At 36.3% G+C, this 18,791-nt stretch overlaps 1 protein-coding gene across 2 annotated transcripts in view; it reads left to right on the top strand.

The window, feature by feature from the left end:
• LOC306880339 (calcipressin-2-like) overlaps window positions 1-18,791 on the top strand; it is a 70,921-nt gene that overhangs the window by 30,463 nt on the left and 21,667 nt on the right. Inside the window, exon 1 of one of the 2 annotated variants that reach the window (XM_079433821.1) lies at window positions 14,674-14,870. The exons of the other annotated variant lie outside the window; for it this stretch is intronic. Coding sequence (XP_079289947.1) covers window positions 14,784-14,870 — 87 coding nt within the window. The 5' untranslated portion in view covers window positions 14,674-14,783. Of the gene's footprint in view, window positions 1-14,673; window positions 14,871-18,791 lie in introns of those variants that run through there. 2 annotated transcript variants of the gene reach the window in all.

Genomic DNA, 18,791 nt, shown 5'->3' with positions numbered 1-18,791 from the left:
GATTATATATATAAAAGTTTGTCTATAAATATATATTCAAATAAAAACTATATTTTGAAATGTTTATTTAATAAATAAAAATATATATTATTTAAAAATAAATAATGTACTTTTTTAAATAAATGCTATTTAAAATGAAAATTAAATAAAATATATATTTCGATTTCTTCCACAGAATTTGACTAACATTTTATCAACAAAACATTTGATTTTTGACAGCACAGTTTTGTCCATCTTGGGTTTTTCTGGAAACAAAAATGACTGTTTAGCAGTCAAATAAATCAAATGTGCTGATGAAGTCATAAAACATATCAAACTTCACAAATAAAAGTGGCACAAAAACACTCAAAATCACATTATTTGCATCTTTTCAACTAACCACACACAATCCAGTTAAAGCGCCATCTACACAAATCAAGTTACTTTGTATTTTTTTCAGTGCAAACATCTTCTTTCTACAGTACAAAAAAAAAAAAAAACCGACTAAGACTTATAGTCTTAGTCAGTCCATGTTTATCCTAGAACATCTCACCTTTCACAGAAAATCTAAATATACTCCTCTAATCCACTGATAACACAATCAATCAGATTTGTTAATACCAGTCCTGTCGGCCCAAGTCCTCTGGTATTACAGGTATCTAAATATAACTCAGTCGACTGGAATGAAATGGAAGAACTTTTTCAAACAATAACACGGCAGAGAGCCCGGGCTCAGGGGTGGAGGATTATCTTCTGATAATGACGTATGGGCTTTGCTAATCTCTATCTGTGTACGGAGACACAGCATGTTCGGATCCCAGATCGTAGCTGAGACTTTATTATGATGCAGCATGAAGGTTTTGAGCAACTCCCAGTAATGGGCCACACCAACCTCTGACCTCTTTTGAGATGAGGTGTTTTTGTCCTGGTCCTACATCCTAATTATTGGGTAAAGCTTACATCTTGTGTTTGAAAGCCTTCGGTTACACACATATGAGGTTTGATATGCTATACACACTGTTCAGCTCTTTTTCCATACATCACAAATCTTCCAAATGTTCCATATTTAACTTTTGAGATAGATATGGAGACCACTCTATTTTCCCAGCGAGTCTGGGACTCAGAAATGGAACCGGTTTATTTGACAGTGCTCAATGTTCATTTTCTCTTCAAATAAGCACAAGTGATGAGTTGTCTCCATGCAGTTAAAATAGCTCTGATGAGATTGAATTCACGGTCACAGGCCCAGACAAATAAACACTCGGCAGCGCAGGACTGCCAGATCTTCCTTCTCATTTCAATGCAAATGCAACAAGTGCATTCGGTTTCCATTGGTGTCAATAGGGACCAAGTATAGCTGACAGGAACTTGGCTGAACGGGATGTTTAGTGATGTGATGACAGAAGTCAAATCTATTTTCAGACTATTGTTGATAATAAATTCTGTTTTCATACTGTTCTTGCTGACATCTTGGTAACAACGTATTCATTCTTTGAAATATAGGCAGAACAAATTTATGTAGTATGTATTGTATTGTAAAAAATAATTTATGTAAATTGTTGCACTCAGTATAATAATAATAACAACAAACTGATCATTAATGTACATTCATATATCACATGAGAAATAGCATGCAAGATTTAAATAATAACAATAAAAAAGGTGCAATACCGCATTTTATAGGTGTATTTTATAGCTAAAACAAACAAGAAGGTAATATTGAGTGGAACTGACAGTTACTTTCACTGTTGCAAAGTTCTTCAATTATTAAATGAATATAATTTCAGCTGTAAAGCACCTCTAATGTTGTCATTATTCAGCTTTATTTAATTCAGTGTTGATTCAATTTAGTTTAATAACAGTAAACTGCATAAAGACAGGGATTTTATTCAATTTAAATCTAGTATAATATAAATACACTGATCACTATTATCTAGGGATAAATAGAAAGTCAGCTAGCCTCAATACTGTTTGGATGGAATAAATCTCATAAACATTGACGTAGGGGTCACTGTGATATATCACCTATATGACCACAGTATGAGTAATTTTATTTCATAGTAACAATATATATAACAATATAGTTATTTTTGCTTTAAATAAGGTCTTTATGATATCAAAAGTCTTCATACCATAGAAATTTCATAATTCTTGTCACCAGTCTTAATACCCCCCCCCCCCCCCAAAAAAAAAAAACCCACTTAAGACAAGTAAACAGTCAGCGATTAAATAATAAGAAACTAATTACAAACAATAGGAAAAAATATTGTAGAACAAACAAACAAAGTAAAGTAAAGTCGTGACGTATTGTCAAGTATGGTGACCCATACACGAAATTGGTGCTCTGCGTTTAACCCATCCAAGTGCACACACACAGCAGTGAGTAGTGAACAAATGCACACACACACACACACCGTGAACACACACCCGGAGCAGTGGGCAGCCATGCTGCAGCGCCCGGGGAGCAATTGGGGGTTCGGTGCCTTGCTCAAGGGCACCTCAGTCGTGGTATTGAGGGTGGAGAGAGCGCTGGACATTCCCTCCCCCCACCTACAATTCCTGCCAGCCCGAGACTCGAACCCGCAACCTTTCGATTACGAGTCCGACTCTAACCATTAGGCCACGACTTCCCACAACAAGAAATGCTACAAGCATTGTATAAAGTAAGCAAATGTACAAAACACTGCATATTCTTCACTGTGTAAAGTAAATATATATTTCTTCATATTAAAATTACAAAAGTGATTTAGTCTAGAGCAGTGAGGGATTTTCTCTTATTTGTTGTTCGATTAACATGAGTGATAGACAGCAAGAATATTAGACTGCTGTCACTTTAAGAGCTGCCCAGATCCAATGTATTGTTACACTCGTTTTCTTTCTCATCTGTTTGCTTTCACTTAAGACCTAAATTACTGTGTTTTACGACGATACTTGCAAAAACAGGCATTTTGACACAAAAAAGTGTGTGTATTTAATAGGCCAATGCCTATAAAGCGCCAAAAATAATTCTGTTTGTCAGCGCCAATTGCCTCGTGGTTAGTGTGTTGACATACAGCACAACTGCGCTCATGGCGACCCGAGTTTGATTCCCGTCTTGAGGTCCTTTGCTGATCCTGCTCCCCTCTCTTCACTCTACTTTCCTGACGTCACTCTACAGTCCTATCTAAATAAAAAAGGCATAAAAGCCCTACCGGTTGACAAATTTCTACCAGTTAATTGTGTCTACCCGTATATCGCCCAACCCATATACACTGATGTTCAGATGAAATGTCACAATTAAAATTTGAAAATCAAAACATCTTGTTCATTAAAAGCATGATTTTTTTTTTTTTAATGTTATTGTTCTTCGGTTGATTAGTACAGTGTCTTCACTTTACATTTTCCACATTTCCAAATCATGTCACTGCTCATTTGCATATAGATAAACTTTTCTCAGCTTTGTCGTATTGCTGGACAGGTCTACATGTTGGCAGAAACTGGCAACTCTTATTTACATTTATGCATTTGGCATTTGAATCTGTTTCCAGAAATAGCTGTGAGTGCTCTTTTACTGTGCAAGGCTCTTTCCATTGATTGAGACGATTGTGGAACTGTTCCTTACAGGAGAGCTTTAAACCCACATCAGGCCTGCAAGGCTGTGATGCTCCTGATTGGCAGGGACACATTGGCTGTCTCATGCTTGACTGGTGTTGTATGGCCCAGCTGCCATGTTCAGCGTTCACGCCGCAGAGCTCGGATCAGAGCCATCGTGACTCATGTGCAGGCAAGCAGGCGTCACTGCACCACGTTTGTCCTTTAGTGTCACCGCTCGGCTGCCAAGTGGTTAAAGCAGTACTACTGCCTGTCAGCTTCAGAGACACAGAGGGTGCATTTGAGAGCATGCATGAGTGTGTTTATAGAAGTCAGCTGTTGTGCAACTGTTGTGTTTGCTTGGAGATAAAGTAAGTATTGCTTGTGTAAATAGGCACAGAAGTGTGTGTGCATGATTGTGTGCTGTTGTACGTGCTGAGCAATGTGTAACACTATTGCGAATGGCCTTTGGGGGGAAAAGCACTTTAGAGCATAGATTCACTCCCGACAAACTAGAACACCTGCATGAATTTAAACCTCCTGTGCATCAGCGAGCTGCACTGACCACATCAGCCCCACATTTGTTTATGGGCATTTCTTCAACTATGGGCACATTTGGCCCTGTGTATTTTTAGAAAGTAAAACACATTTGTAACACTCTCAGTTGTTTATTTAATTTGTCCACTAACAAAATCCAACTGTGTTTATACATATCACAGGATAATTGTTTGTCATTTTCTGAGAGGTTATGAACATTTCATCATTTCAGAATTGTGATAAAATGATATTTCCAACAAAATCAGGATAAAATGACACTTTGTCTTCCCAACTAATTTAAATAAACAACCTTTAAAACAGGGGTCGGCAAGTATTAATGTACTTAACTCGCAATTGCGAGTTTATATCATGCAATTCTGAGAAAAAAAAGTCAGCTGTCAGCTGAAAATATTCAGAAGGAACAAATAAATTCCTTGAGAAATATAACTTTCGGCTCATGTCCACTGCAGTCATCAGTGCCTTCACATTCTTTCTGATTTGAGTGATCCTTGTCTATCTACCAACAACAAAAATCTGCTCCTCGCTCCATTCAAAATCACACTGCTCCACTCGCGCTCCGCTCCGTTCACATACTCTGATTGTGAGTAACTGTTGTCATGACAGATCTATTTCAGAACCAGCCGCTATCAAAATAATCTGGCTACGGGCGCGGGACAGATATTATTGCTGGTAGGCCACTTTTGGCCCGCGGGCCGCCTGTTGCCGACCACTGCTTTAAAACAATTACAGGTTGATTAAAAAATTTGCATGTATGTATACTATACCATTCAAAAGTTTTAGCTTTTGAATGGAAAAGTTTTGTGAATCATGAAACATTTTTTTCAGGATTTTTGATGAATAGTAAGTTCAAAAGAACAGAATTTGTACAAATTTAACTGTAATATTATAATGTCTATATTGTCATTTTTGATCAGTTTCATATATCCTTGCTGAATAAAAATATTAATAACAAAAAAAAACGTAATGACCCCCAAAATTTGAATGTTAGCGTCTATATATATATAGATTGATATATTAATTTGTTTGGTATTCTAATGTTTTAAATACAGCTTTCACATATTTTTCATTCTAAAACTTTAGATTGTCATGCTGAAGAATCTCTCTCAATCTCTACAGGTTTTCTTAAATTGAACACATCTGTCTGCTTTTTTGGAGTCTGCTCTCAACCTAATTTTATCTCTATATAATCCCAGTCATAAATTGTTCTTTGGGTCAACTAAAATCCAATACGAAATGTACTAAATCCCATCGAAATTGTCCCTAATCTCTTTGAAATTGGCCTTGATCCCATCGAGACAGGTCTATCAGACATGACATTCTTTAAGCAGGCGGTCTCTGCAGCACCCCCCCACCCCCCCGCTGGTACTCTGATGTCACCAAGGTAACCGGCTGGCTCTGCTGCCACATGAGGCAGCACTTTGACCTTGAGCATGTGTTTGGAGCAAAGATTAAGGTCATGTCACGGGAATGAGAATATTACTAGCAGAAATTATGACCAAGGTTACACTGCATCAGTCATGGTGTATCAGGCAGCTCTAGACGACAAGACTGAGGTTATGACTCTTGAATGAGTCATTTTGCAGAAACTATATTGTATGTCTTCTTTTTGTATATATAAATTTCACCTTATCACATACTTGTTCATTTAAAGTTAAAATAAAAATCTGATACTATATCTTACGTGATGCACCGTATATAGTTAACAGTCTTTTTATACTACCACATGTGCACATGGGCTGTTCATCAAAAAATCCTGTATCGTAGCTTTCACAAAAATATGAAAAGGCACAACTTTTTTCAACACTGATAATAACAAGCAGCACATTAGAATGATTTGTGGAGGATCATATGACACTGAAGACTGGAGTAATGATGCTGAAAATTCAGCTTCGCATCACAGGAATAAATTACATTTTGAAATATATTCAAATAGAAAACAGTTATTTTAAATGCAATAATATTTCACAATATTACTGTTTTTACTCTATTAGCCTTGGTGAGCATAAGAGATCAGAGGAATCAGAGAGATAAATATTTAATTTGTTTTCATTGTGCTCATAAGCAAGATACTAAAGCAAGGCTTTTATTTGGCACCATCCCTTATAAATAGTGTAGCTAGTGATATATTATCTGTATTAGCATCATAGCTCAATGTGTTGGAGCAACTGCTAGGCTGCGGCTCTGCACGAAGTAGCAATTTATAAGGTCCTTTAATTCACAATTCAGTCTTCTAAAGCTAATTCAGGATGAAAAGGATCTTGTAGAATGCTCATCAAAGGGAAATTCATTCTGCTTTTAAACTGCTGAATGTGAGAGAATGTAATATTGTCTACTTGAATGAAATTATGCGTGCATATATTCCACGAATACGGTGTGTGAGCTAGAGTGAAAGGCTTTCTCCCTCGCTCTCTCACTTTCTTCTCCATCTATTGTGCATCTGACGTCAATACTAGCCTTTCATCAGCAGTGCCATTAATCAGCTCGCTGCTGTCCTCTCTTCTTCCTTTCCTCATCCCCCTCTCATTCTCATTGTGTGTTTGTCTCCTTGTTTCGCTGCTCTCTTTCATTTCAAACACTCTTGTCTATTTGTTTCCCATTTTCCTTTTCTGTGGCTATATTTGGAATGGGATACTAGAATACTGTATAGTATATAATGTATTGTACACCAACCATTTTGTATTGTTTACATTTACATGTCTACAGTTTTAAGAAAGTATTTTTTGTCACAAAAATGTATTTTATTTTACATAAACACTACACTCTAAAAAATGCTGGAATAAATACAACCCAGCACTGGGTAAGATATGGACAAACCCTGATTGGGTTGTTTTTGACCCAGCGCTCGGTTGGGTTAAACATTTAACTCAACTGTTGGTTGAAAACAACCCAATCGCTGGGTTTGTCCATATTTAAGCTAGCATTTTTTTAGAGTGTACTGTTTAAAGCCTATTTAATGTAAAAACAGCAATATTGTGAAATATTATTACAATTTTCAATAGCTGTTTTCTGTTTTAATATAGTTTGAACTGACTCTAACTGGAATATGACTCTTTTAAGTATCTTAAATTTTTATGGGAAATAGTATTCTGCAATTAATGTGGTACACAGAAATGCACACGTGTGCTGTATGATACCATGTGTGTTTTGGTTGTACCCAGCACAAAATTCCAAGCATACAGAACGTGCATACTGCGTCCTGCAGAAAGAGTGATAGCCTATGCCATTGTAAACATATCCTTAGTCTATATGTATCCCTCACACACATGCTCAGTTTCTCCTATCTTGTTCTCAACACCCAGTCTCCCTCTTTTTTCACCTTAACATGCCCCCAGAAGGTCAGCGTAAGTTGGATCATCATTCCAGACAGGCCTCTCATACGCACTCTTCATCTCCCTTCATCTTCATCTATTGCTGCAGGTTCAGCATTTGAACACACACAGAAGTCTGCTGTGCCGTATATTCAGGTGGTTTCAGCTTGAGTTAATAATCTCCTCTCTCCGGCCGCTCCCTGCAGACGCAGGGACACTATCTGCTTCATCAAATTAAACATGTCCAGAGAGGAAATAAAGGACATCTGGCCACCTGAATCTCCTTTAGGTATATCGATAACAGCTCACAAATGGAGTGTGAATTTGTGAGTGCGTGTGTTTTGGTCTGTTAACACATACAAATAATCATTTGTGTGTAAAACCTAGTATTATCAACTGAGAATGTTCCAAAGTGCATCTTGTGCTTCAGTTCTACAAAAATTCACATGCTCAGTGTCATAAATTTGCTGAATTTTTAATATTTCTTAATTATTTTAGGTTATGATGTCATAATGCAATTCTGTGCTTTCTATCAACTTCTGTAGTTGAAACAAAGTTGTTACTTGCAGTTTTTTTTTTTTAAATCTGTACTGTTCTACTGTTCTGTTTGAGCTTCAAAAGTAGAACTGACCATAAAAATAAAGTCCTACAAGAAGAATATTGAAAAAAGAAGTTATTTGAGCATGTAACTAAAGCAAGAAAAATTATTTGAACATGTACTGGCTAAATAATTATTTTCTTAAAAAAAAAAAAAAAAAAAGGATAGTGTATCTGTAGTGTATCTTTACATTTTTAATCCTAGATTTTCAATGTGGTTTGAAGTGCAATTCCTAATTAAGAAAATTTTATTAATTAATTAATCAACATAACATGTAAGGAATCCAGTAATATGTTATGAATCTGTTGCTCTTCTCTGTAATATGTACCGTGTATTTCACTCATATAGGTGATATTTCAGATTCAGACCTTTTATTTTGTGAAAACAGGGACATCTGTTTTGTGTGTGCCTGTGGATAGCAGTGAACTCTGATGAATAAATATTCAGCACCTGTATTTTGCATTCCTGCATAATGGATGTATTCAGATGCCATTGCTTACCAGATGACTCTTACCCTCCTGATGTATGTGACCTGGCTAATGTTTGTACCCACTTCCATAGCACGTACCTATACTAAAGGCATAAACACTATGAAGAACATATTCATTAAGCATAGTCTAAACCACACATACACAAGTGTGTGTAAAAATAGTATAATTTTTTTATTATCATCAATATTTTTTTAAATTGTGATTTATTCCTGTGATGGCAAAGCTGAATTTTCAGCATCAATACTCCAGTCTTCAGTGTCAGATGATCCTTTAGAAATCATTCAGATATGCTAATGAATATGATATGATCAAGAAACATTTCTAATTATTTCCAATTTTTCTTATTTAAATTCTTGTAAAAACCATGACACACACATTTATACCCATGCACACTACCATTGACATTTTTTATCCATCTTCTTCTACTTTAAGTCAACTTTTACCACCGCATTGCTTTTCTCTGCCAGTGCCAATCTGACTTTTTTTTGCATAGTGTGTATTTGCGTCTGTATCTTGAGTCTGTATACGTGGATTTATTGCAGACTGTTCAGTGCTGTGCTGGAGGAAACTGGGGATTACAGCATTTCCATAACAAAGCCCAGATAGATTGGTTTAGAGTCTCCAGAATACTGCCACTGCTATTGCTATTCCACACCTGTAGAGAGTGACCAACCCTTGAGACACAGAGAGAGAGAGAGAGAGAGAGAGAGAGAATGAAAGTAATGGATGACTAAGGGTAGACTGCATCACTGTCAGTCAGACTGCATATTTATTTTGTCACATGGTCTCCTGCCCTGTCTGAGATTACCTGATGCTCCAGCATGAGCTAATTTTAATGTGATAACAGAGCAGGAAGAACGTGATTTCTATCATGATTTATTGTAGAGTGAGTGGAAAAGCGCCAATATGAGCGGTCAATATGAGAACCTGTTTACTCAGCAAATGATCAGTTCATGTGTAAGTGAGCAAAGCAGTGATGTTCTGAACAAAAAAACATTGATTCAGCGTGTGCTTAACAACCTTGTCCATGCCAGGTACAACACAACAAAGCCCCAAACGATAAATCCCATCTTGTAGTGCTAATCACCTAAAGCTGCCAACATCGTGGTACAGCAATACAGTTACCCACATTTAGTTTTTGTCACACACGCTTAGTCCTGTCCATGGTAAAATCCCATTGGTCCAAAATCTATGCTTTTAATCATTGTTGCATATTAAGTAAAAAAAAAAAACATAAAAAGCTAGCTGAAATGATTACAATTATTGAAATTACTGAAATAGTATATAAATAATGTTAAAATAACAATGCTTTTAATGCAAAGAGGTAAAACCAACACGTTCTCACTCCCAACTCGTCACATATTGAAGCTAGGTCAGGACCACTTGGCGTTGCTTTTTGACACTCATGGTACCCCTTTAGTTTTTCCTAGTTTTTCCCATTTTTCGACTTGCAGGGTCCTCAATTGTTTTCAGTTGTTTAAATAATTTTATATAAATTTCTACTTTCATTGGAGCACCTAATCCCACCCCTACCCCAAAACCTACCCACTTCTGAACAATATAAAACACGTAACAGCCAAATATAAGTGCAGTCACAGATATTTATTGCAAACACTGACCATAAACAAGCAGTATAAAAGCATTACAAACAAGTCAAGTTGCATTCCAAGTCTTCTGAAGCCATACAATGTCTTTGTGCGATAAAGAGTATAAAACATAAGGTTTTAATCACTGAAAATGATCCCGCTCCGTTAACACGCTCACATCTCATTCAAAAGCATACTCCCATCCGTAGCATGATGCAATCAGTCACGAGACATACAAGAGCAATAGCATTTCACAACCAAGGCTGACGTAAGGCTTCTTCTGGCGGCATTTTTTTAATTTGTGCAAGAGACTGCAGCACAGGAAGAGCTTTACGGCAGACGGAGACGGCGATCACATCTATTCCTCTCACAAATCAATCGTTTTGCCTCAGAAGACTTGGAATATTAATACTTTTTGAATAAATGATGACGGTTGTTGTATCTGCCTGCTATATCTTGTGTTTTATTGACAAATGGTAGGTTTAGGGGCAGGGGTTGGGTTATGTGCTCATAAATGTGTAAATAATGTAATATAAATAAAACTGTTGTTATTGTTTACATTGAAAAATCACACCTCAACATATATGCAATAATGGCAATATTGATGCCAAGGGTTTCTTATTTAAAGCAATGGAGGACCCTGCACGTCGAAAAATGAGGCTAAGGGGCTGTTTACACCTGGTCACTTCATGCGTTTTTTCTGATCGGATAGCTATCCGATTCTGAAAAGACCCTCCGAAACGCTTTCGAGATGGATTTAAATCCGATCGCTCAAACCACTTCAGGAGGTGGTCTGGGCCGTATTCCAGACGAAACTGGACAAGTGTAAATGCATCTGGTTGTTGAAACCACATATGTTAATTTTACTTCTCCCAAAATATTAAAATAATAAACGTGTGAGAGCGTTAAAGGCTATATGACATTATAGTCAGATATGACTGTGCTAATGCAACACGCATCGCCGCAGCTGAGTATTTCTTCAGCAAGCCGAGGCGCAAAATGCCGCAAATGAAACTGAAAGACGCAGACGCTCAACACACAATCATCTTCATTAAAAGTAGTAGCACAAACTTATCTTTCCAGTGCTGATGCGGTCTTTGATATAAATAAAATCTTTGATAAAATGCAGCGCTTATCTTTTGATTTCGTTGACGTAAACTCCGTTAAATTTAAATATAGCGCGGGAATTGAAGATCGGATTTATATCCGTTTTGCGACGACACATTTATGTGGACAAGTGTAAATGGAAACGTTTTAACAAATCAGATAGATATCCGATCAACGAAAATGCATGAAATGACCAGGTGTAAACAGGTCCTAAAGGGGTACCCTGTGCTTCAAAAAGTGACGCCAAAGGGTCCAGACCAAGCGTTAATATGTGACGAGTTGGAAGTGAGAACGTGTTGGTAAAACACAAAACCTAGATTTAGTTTAGCCCCATATTTGCATATTACACCTAAAAAATGTATACATATTTTTAATTCACAAATTCGGGTGGGACTGGGTGCAAGTGCCTGCTGCTCTGTTGTGCTTTTCCCATACTATCTGTTGCTTCGTTTTGAACTCCTACATCCTCCTTGGCATGAAATGAATTTCACAATGTGTTTACAACTCTTGTAAAATTATTCTGAGGGTGATACGAAAGATATCGTTCTACAGTGTCATTATTGTTATAGTAGTGTTGAAATTCCTATTCTCATAGAATTAGAACCATTATAGAACCATTAGAACCATTATTAGAATGTAATAGTTATCTAGTGTTAAGTTAAACTGACTATAATCCATAAGTGTAAAATACCATATATTTGATGTTTATTGCTAAATATTCAAACACAACCATAAAAATGCTCTTTTAGTGTATGACGTAGCATCCAATCCATCTAACAGTGTGTCTGTGTGTGTGCGTTACTGATGGTGTTGTCATGGCTGTCCTCTCTTCTTAATTAAAAAAGTCTCATGGCATCTCAGGAAGTATTACTCGGTTCTAGCCTTGCCTTGTCAACCTCAAGGACCCTCGTGCCATTTGCACAGTCACTATCATCTAGCCCAATTGGCGTATATACCAGGAGCCTCATATCCATCCATTATTGTCAACCCTGCTTAGATTAGCAGCTTCCATCTGGGCTTTTCTGTACCAGGTGTTATGTAGTGAGGCCATTTCCCCTTTCAAGGTTGCCTTGGTGCCAGAGTCATTTAAACTGTTCATTTATTGACTCGCTCCGATAAAACCAGCGCTTCCATCGAGAAGGGACAACGTAACATACTCGTACAGGTCCATTCTATGGAGTGCTGGAAAAGTAAACACGATCTTCTGGGGCCGCAGTGCAGACAATGTGATGACTCAACTGTCTGGAGTCTTTTAGCATGCTTCATTTAGGACGGACACTGACCTTTCCGATTGTATCTCTCATGCTCTATATCTGTTTTTTGTCCCCATTCTATCTCTGTTTTTCCAGTCTGACCCTGTTTTATATTCCTGTTACCTGGATTCTGACTCTTATTGGACAGTTGTGACATATAGCAGTTAAATTTGTTTGTATAATGCTTACATTTGATGTCATATCCATTCAAAGGCAAAGTCTATATGAATATAGGCAACATCTATATGAAAAAAACAACAGACATTTGTACGATCACTATATATATATATATATATATATATATATATATACACTCACTGGCCATTTTTATTAAGTACACCTTGCTAGTACCGGGTTGGACCCCCTTTTGCCTTCAGAACTGTCTTAATTCTTCGTGGCATAGATTCAACAAGGTGTTGGAAACATTCCTCAGAGATTTTGGTCCATATTGACATGATAGCAGCATGCAGTTGCTGCAGATCCATGATGCGAATCTCCTGTTCCACCACATCCTAAAGGTGCTCTATTGGATTGAGATCTGGTGACTGTGGAGGCTATTCATTTTTTCAGTTTCAAAATGATTTAACGCCGTTAACACAGAGGTGGAGCCTAGGGTTGGCCACCCCACTCATAACTGCTGTTTCTGTCTGTTTTTTCTTAACAAGAAGTGCATTTATTCAGTCGCAGAATGTCTTTACGAGCACATCAATCCGGAGACGTTTCAGACGTTTCCAATTAAAATTTAGTGTTTTATAACTTTATTCAATTACTGTATATTTCTGCTGAGGGGCATAGGCAGCCTAGCTAATTATAACATTTATTATAATGGGTTTATGTGAAGATTGTTTTAAGTTCATTTAAATTAGAAGTTATTTTTAAAGTCTAATAAATGTAAAAATTGATAGCTCTTAATTATAATGTAATGTTTAATGGCTATAGTCAATGGTTAAATATATTTTATAGGGAAATCCTTATTAGTTGGTATCAGTGATACTGGCCCTTAGTCATAAAAAAGATCCCATTAAACAAATATTAAAAATATGTTGTTTGTACATTAATTTGAAGATTGAATGCGAAATTATTGAAATATAAAAGTTTATTTAAAAACTTTACTGTTAGGTGGGATTAATCGCAATTAATTTCAGAAAAATTAATTATTTTTTTTTAATCGATTGATAGTACTAATATATATATATATATATATATATATATATATATATATATATATATATATATATATATATATATAATTGTCACAAAAATAAAATTTGTACAAAACTATTATATCATAATAATATATTATAAAAATTTAATTTTTGCTACTGAAATTAAAATCAGATGTTGTTGAAACATTTCTTAGCACTCTCATATATTCTCATATATATCATAGTATTTACAAAACCTAATGGCTGATTAGCAGATTAAATTCATCTCAATATTTACAGAATTTCTTTGTCTATAAAATTATTATAAAATTACTGTAAATACAGCTAACTAGTCATTATCGAAACACCCTGACAAGTCCCCTTCAGCCTGCTGTAATTTACAACTAAACTACATTTTTTACTTTACATTTTTCATATAAAAATCAATACAGTGTGACGTCAAGCTGCAGAAACAAATATAGCCACCTATATTTAGAAAACTCCCCTATGAATGCTTTTTTGTTGCATGTTGAATGATGTCACGTAAATGAGTGGGATATTAATAATATATCCGTCTTGCCGGGATCCACAGACCTCATCTTTCTCTCTCTCTCTCTCTCTCTCTCTCTCTCTCCATCCTTCTTGTTCTACAGCTCTCTTTTCCATCCGCTCACTAGTGTGTCTATGATGTGACTTTATATTAATCTGCAGTGCTGAGTCACTCTCCTGTCTTCCTTTGCCCTATCAGAGTGATCATGGAATAAACTGACAAAAATAAAAGGTGTTGAAATAGAAAATATCTTTTTGTATTTCACACTCTAGCCACATAAAACAGTTTTTGGATCCAAGAACAACTACAGGAGACAAAATAAGAGAGAAAAGACTTAGCGTATGAATAAAAAAGACCCTGGTGTGTGCAAGTGCAAGCGAGCATTCATAAAGAGAGGCAGTGAAGTCACTGCATGGAGTGAGTGAGAGAGAGGAGGAGAGGAGGGGTGGGGGCTTTCGCGCACACACACGCACACACACACACACACACACACGTACGTCTGAGAGTTACAGCAAGCTCTTCAGAGCAGGAAAGCAGCACATCCAAACACTCAAACACAGCCTCGCGTGCATTCAGACGCGCTTCTCACACATACTTTGTCAAGGGCCGGTCATCCTTTCAATCTGAGTGAGCCCAGCATGCCCTCCAGGAGCGTGGACTGTAATATCTCCACCCTCATCGCCTGCGCGGTGGATGTGGAGGTGTTCACCAGTCGGGAGGTCAAGGTAGGGCAGGAACTTCCAACTTGTTTAGGATACGTACAGCTGAGGGTTTGTGTAACTGATTTTTAGAGATGTTAAGACTGTCACATTGACATCCTTCATTCTGAGGTACAAATAAAAAGGGTTATTATGCTTAAACAATGTTTGAGTGCCTCATTATGGATATCTAGAGAAAAAAAGACAGATTACAATAAACCACTTTTGCACTAAAAGGCTTATCGATTCAAATTTGACCATTTTGTCTTGTCTTTCAAGTGACTGTGTTTGTAATTGCACCTCTTTAAAATGATTTTCTGTCTAATGATTTTGCCTGGTGGTTATTTTGTTTGTCTTGCCTCATAAGGTTGTTTTGACAGCTCTTTTCATTCACACCGCACACCATTCATTACAAAAAAATACACTTGATCTCAGTGTGTCACGCTTTTGCACGACTGACCATCATTCTCAGAAGTCTGTGACATGCTCATCTTTCACATCACACACTCTGTCAGACCTACAAGGACAAGGTCATCATTGATTGCACATCCTTTAATTGGATGGGTGTTTGTAATGCTTCATTGGACCCTTTGGAATCAGTGGAATCTGTTCTAATTGAACTACATTATACTGTACTTTAGTAAATGTTAGTGTTTGGCAACTAGGATCAGATTTAAATGGGCCACAGGGATCTTTGGCATATTTCTCTGCCCTGACATCATTTGCTGACAATTTTTATGCATTGTGTCTTTGTCGCACATGGAAGGAATGTCAATAGCTAAGGAGTTTATTTTTTTTAAAGATGAATAGAAGTCCTCCTAAGCGCTATGTATCCAAAAATAGATTGGATTTTTTTTGTCTAACATCATGGAAGCATCTACAAAGGAAAATAAAATTGTAATGTTAGGCTACTTTTTTGTTAAACCTATAATTAAGCAGGAAATAATGTAGCATGGGGCTTTATTTCATTTAACTGGATTCTGAAAAGTAAAATGCTTAAGTCATGTTCACACCAAGATTTATGTTCAGTTATGACATTTATTTATTTTTTTTTCCAGATTTTCAAATGGCTGTTAATGCATCTTTTCAGAGCAATATGAATGTAACAAGTTTTTTACGAAGAGGTATTCTAATCTCTTTTTTTAAGAGAAATGCGAAGAAAACTGTCCAACCAATGATATTTACACCTTCGTTTAAGTGCATAGAGCACTTGTTGTTGCATAAAACTATTATTTGGTGGAACTTACGAACAAGAGCTTTGAAACAATCTATAATGTACGAAGTGCTATAGAAATAAAGTATTTTGCTAAATGACAGCACTCTGTGGTCTTGTATTAGGTGTTGTCTCATAAAAAATCTGAATAGCTGTTTGAAAACATAAATATTGTTGGACTTTTTTTACCTGTGACAAGTGGGTGTCAGAAAATTGTACAGCACCTTGTGTAACAGAGTAACTGAGGTATTACTGCTTTTCCATAGGCACCACATACTGTACTGTCAGAGAGCGAGTTTGCATTTTCATGTTCATTGGTCATTTCTTTTTTGGTCTGATAGACAAATCATTTTATTTTACAAATACCATACAGAATTTTCATGCGAATACAGATGTTTAGGCTACTGTTGTTGGTAAATATTGTTTAAGGCCTTGTTAATGACAGCAGAAAAAAAAGTAAAAAAAAAAAAAAAAATAGAATCAATTTAAATTTTGATGAAAAAAATCTTCTGTAGAAAATTTATTTATTTAATTTTTTTAATAAATCATACACTGCACTTGCCATATATACACAACTATTCCTAGTCCACAAAAAAGTCCATATGAACTATATATTGCAAGTTTACTGAATTTATATGCTGGCTTTGTGTAAGGAACAAACCAAAAATGTGACTTGTAATTTTTGTGTCTATCCCACCTCCACTTCCAGATTAAATAATTGCTTTGAGTACTGTACATTACCCAAAGCTACCATATGGCTTTGGAAAACTTTCTGAACAAGTTTTCATGTTGTCAAGAATATAGACTGATATGGCAGTATTTTCCAGTCTCACATACTACCTCTTTATCTTTCCCATATGCATCCCTTCTATTCACCATTATAAGATCATGCAGTGTTTCTGGACCCCTGTGTCTGTCTCTTCCTGCCTCATGAGTTTCTTGTGACATGTTTCACATTGCCTACGCTGTGACTGGGCTGAGTTTCAGCTGGGCCATAATGCTGAGTAATAGCAGGAAGAGCAACGGGTCTTCTGGGCTTTCCACATTTATTTGATCCTCGCTGGGAACACTGCAAGTCAGGAGGTCACATTTATTTTCTCTGGGTACCATGGAGGTGACCTGCTTCCTCTAATAACAGTAAGAACATCTCAGGCACTGCAGCACGACTCCATTTCCTGTCATATCAGTTCACCAAATAGACATCCAAATATTAGAACCGTTCTTTATCTGTTCTGAGTCAGTGAGCATTTGATAGTCCTTTACATGATTGTGCTAGAAGACTCTCAAGATTGTGGTTTCATCTTTACACAATTATAAGGTCTTTCCATTTTATGTTTGAAAATGAAATCATTCTCTTTTTCATATACACATGCATAAATCTGTTTGGATGCTTAAGGTTCACCTATCTAGACCTTTGACACATCATATGGTTTGGTCAACATTACAGCTTATTCTAGCAAGAAACTGCCTATTTTAAAATACAATTAAAAGCATCAACTTATTTATTTTTTTACATTTTCTTGTGCCATTTAGGGCGGGTTTATCTGAAGCATAAAAATATAGACTAGATTAGTGCCAGACTGTGTTATTTTAGTATTTATATACTATTACAGTAATATTTCGAGTTAAAAAAAAAACATTTAAGTAATTGTATGTGCTGTTGTCATTTTTATAATTTTTTAAAAATATTTCTATATAACTTTAAATCATTATTTCAGTTTTATTAATGTTACTACTTGCTTAGTTCGCAAGGCAACACTTTTTGTTTAGTGTTTCATCTAATATTTGTTTTATTTTATATGATGTTTATTTTATTTACCAATTTTCTTTTATATATATATATATATATATAGTTTTGGTTTCAGTCAGCCACTGATGCTAAATACCACAATAACTTCATGACAGCATTTATTTCAAATTATGGTGCCACAGTCTATGCAAATGAGTGAAAACAGGGAAGAATGCAGAAATTGTGTGTAGACTGTGATCAGAATTACAGCCTGGTCCAAAAGTAAGAAATGCAAACTAAAAACAAAGCAGAAAATACAGTGTTCATCTAAATTTAGTTTCTTCCTCAAAAATATGTGTTGTGTACAAACAGTACCTTGTAAACATGACTTTTAAGTTTCTAAGCGGACCGATAAAAACCTGTGTGCCCTTACTTCAGGAAGTTACATAAAGCCACCCAATGAGATTAGAGACTGCCAGATCAAACCAAAAATTGGTGCAAAATATGCATCAGAAGGCCAGTGAACAGGTCTGAGACCTCTATTTACGTTATCATATTATACGCAGTATTCATAAACTTTTTAGGCTTGCAGTCCTAAGAGAAGCAATGTGCAGCTTTAGGTTGTACATTTAAAGAGCTATATTTCACCAAGGTTTCACCAAGTTGAGCCCCAAAAAATAAGAGCTCGGGAGGATCTGGCCTGGATCTGTTTAAGATGAATAGTGTCTCTCCATGTAAAGAAAAACTCATCTTTTTTCTCCTCACCATCTGACGCTAATTCATCTCCCAGCAAGGAGAGGATCTGGTCTTGATTAAAAGCAGGGGACTGTTAAATTTGACATTCATTTCAGGATTAATGTTAAGGTTAGGCTCAGTTTGCGTTTTCCCCTCCTCCACCCCCTATTAAGAACGTTTTCAAGCCACAACGTGAACAGTAAACACACGGCTTGGCTGAAAAACAGCTGTAATTGCTTAAATGCCTGCATGCCTACCACACCATCCTCAA

This window comes from Barbus barbus (assembly GCF_936440315.1).
Source record: "Barbus barbus genome assembly, chromosome: 14".
Lineage (NCBI taxonomy): Eukaryota > Metazoa > Chordata > Actinopteri > Cypriniformes > Cyprinidae > Barbus > Barbus barbus.
Note: the sequence above shows the minus strand (reverse complement) of the source record. Positions and strands in the feature narration are given on the sequence as shown.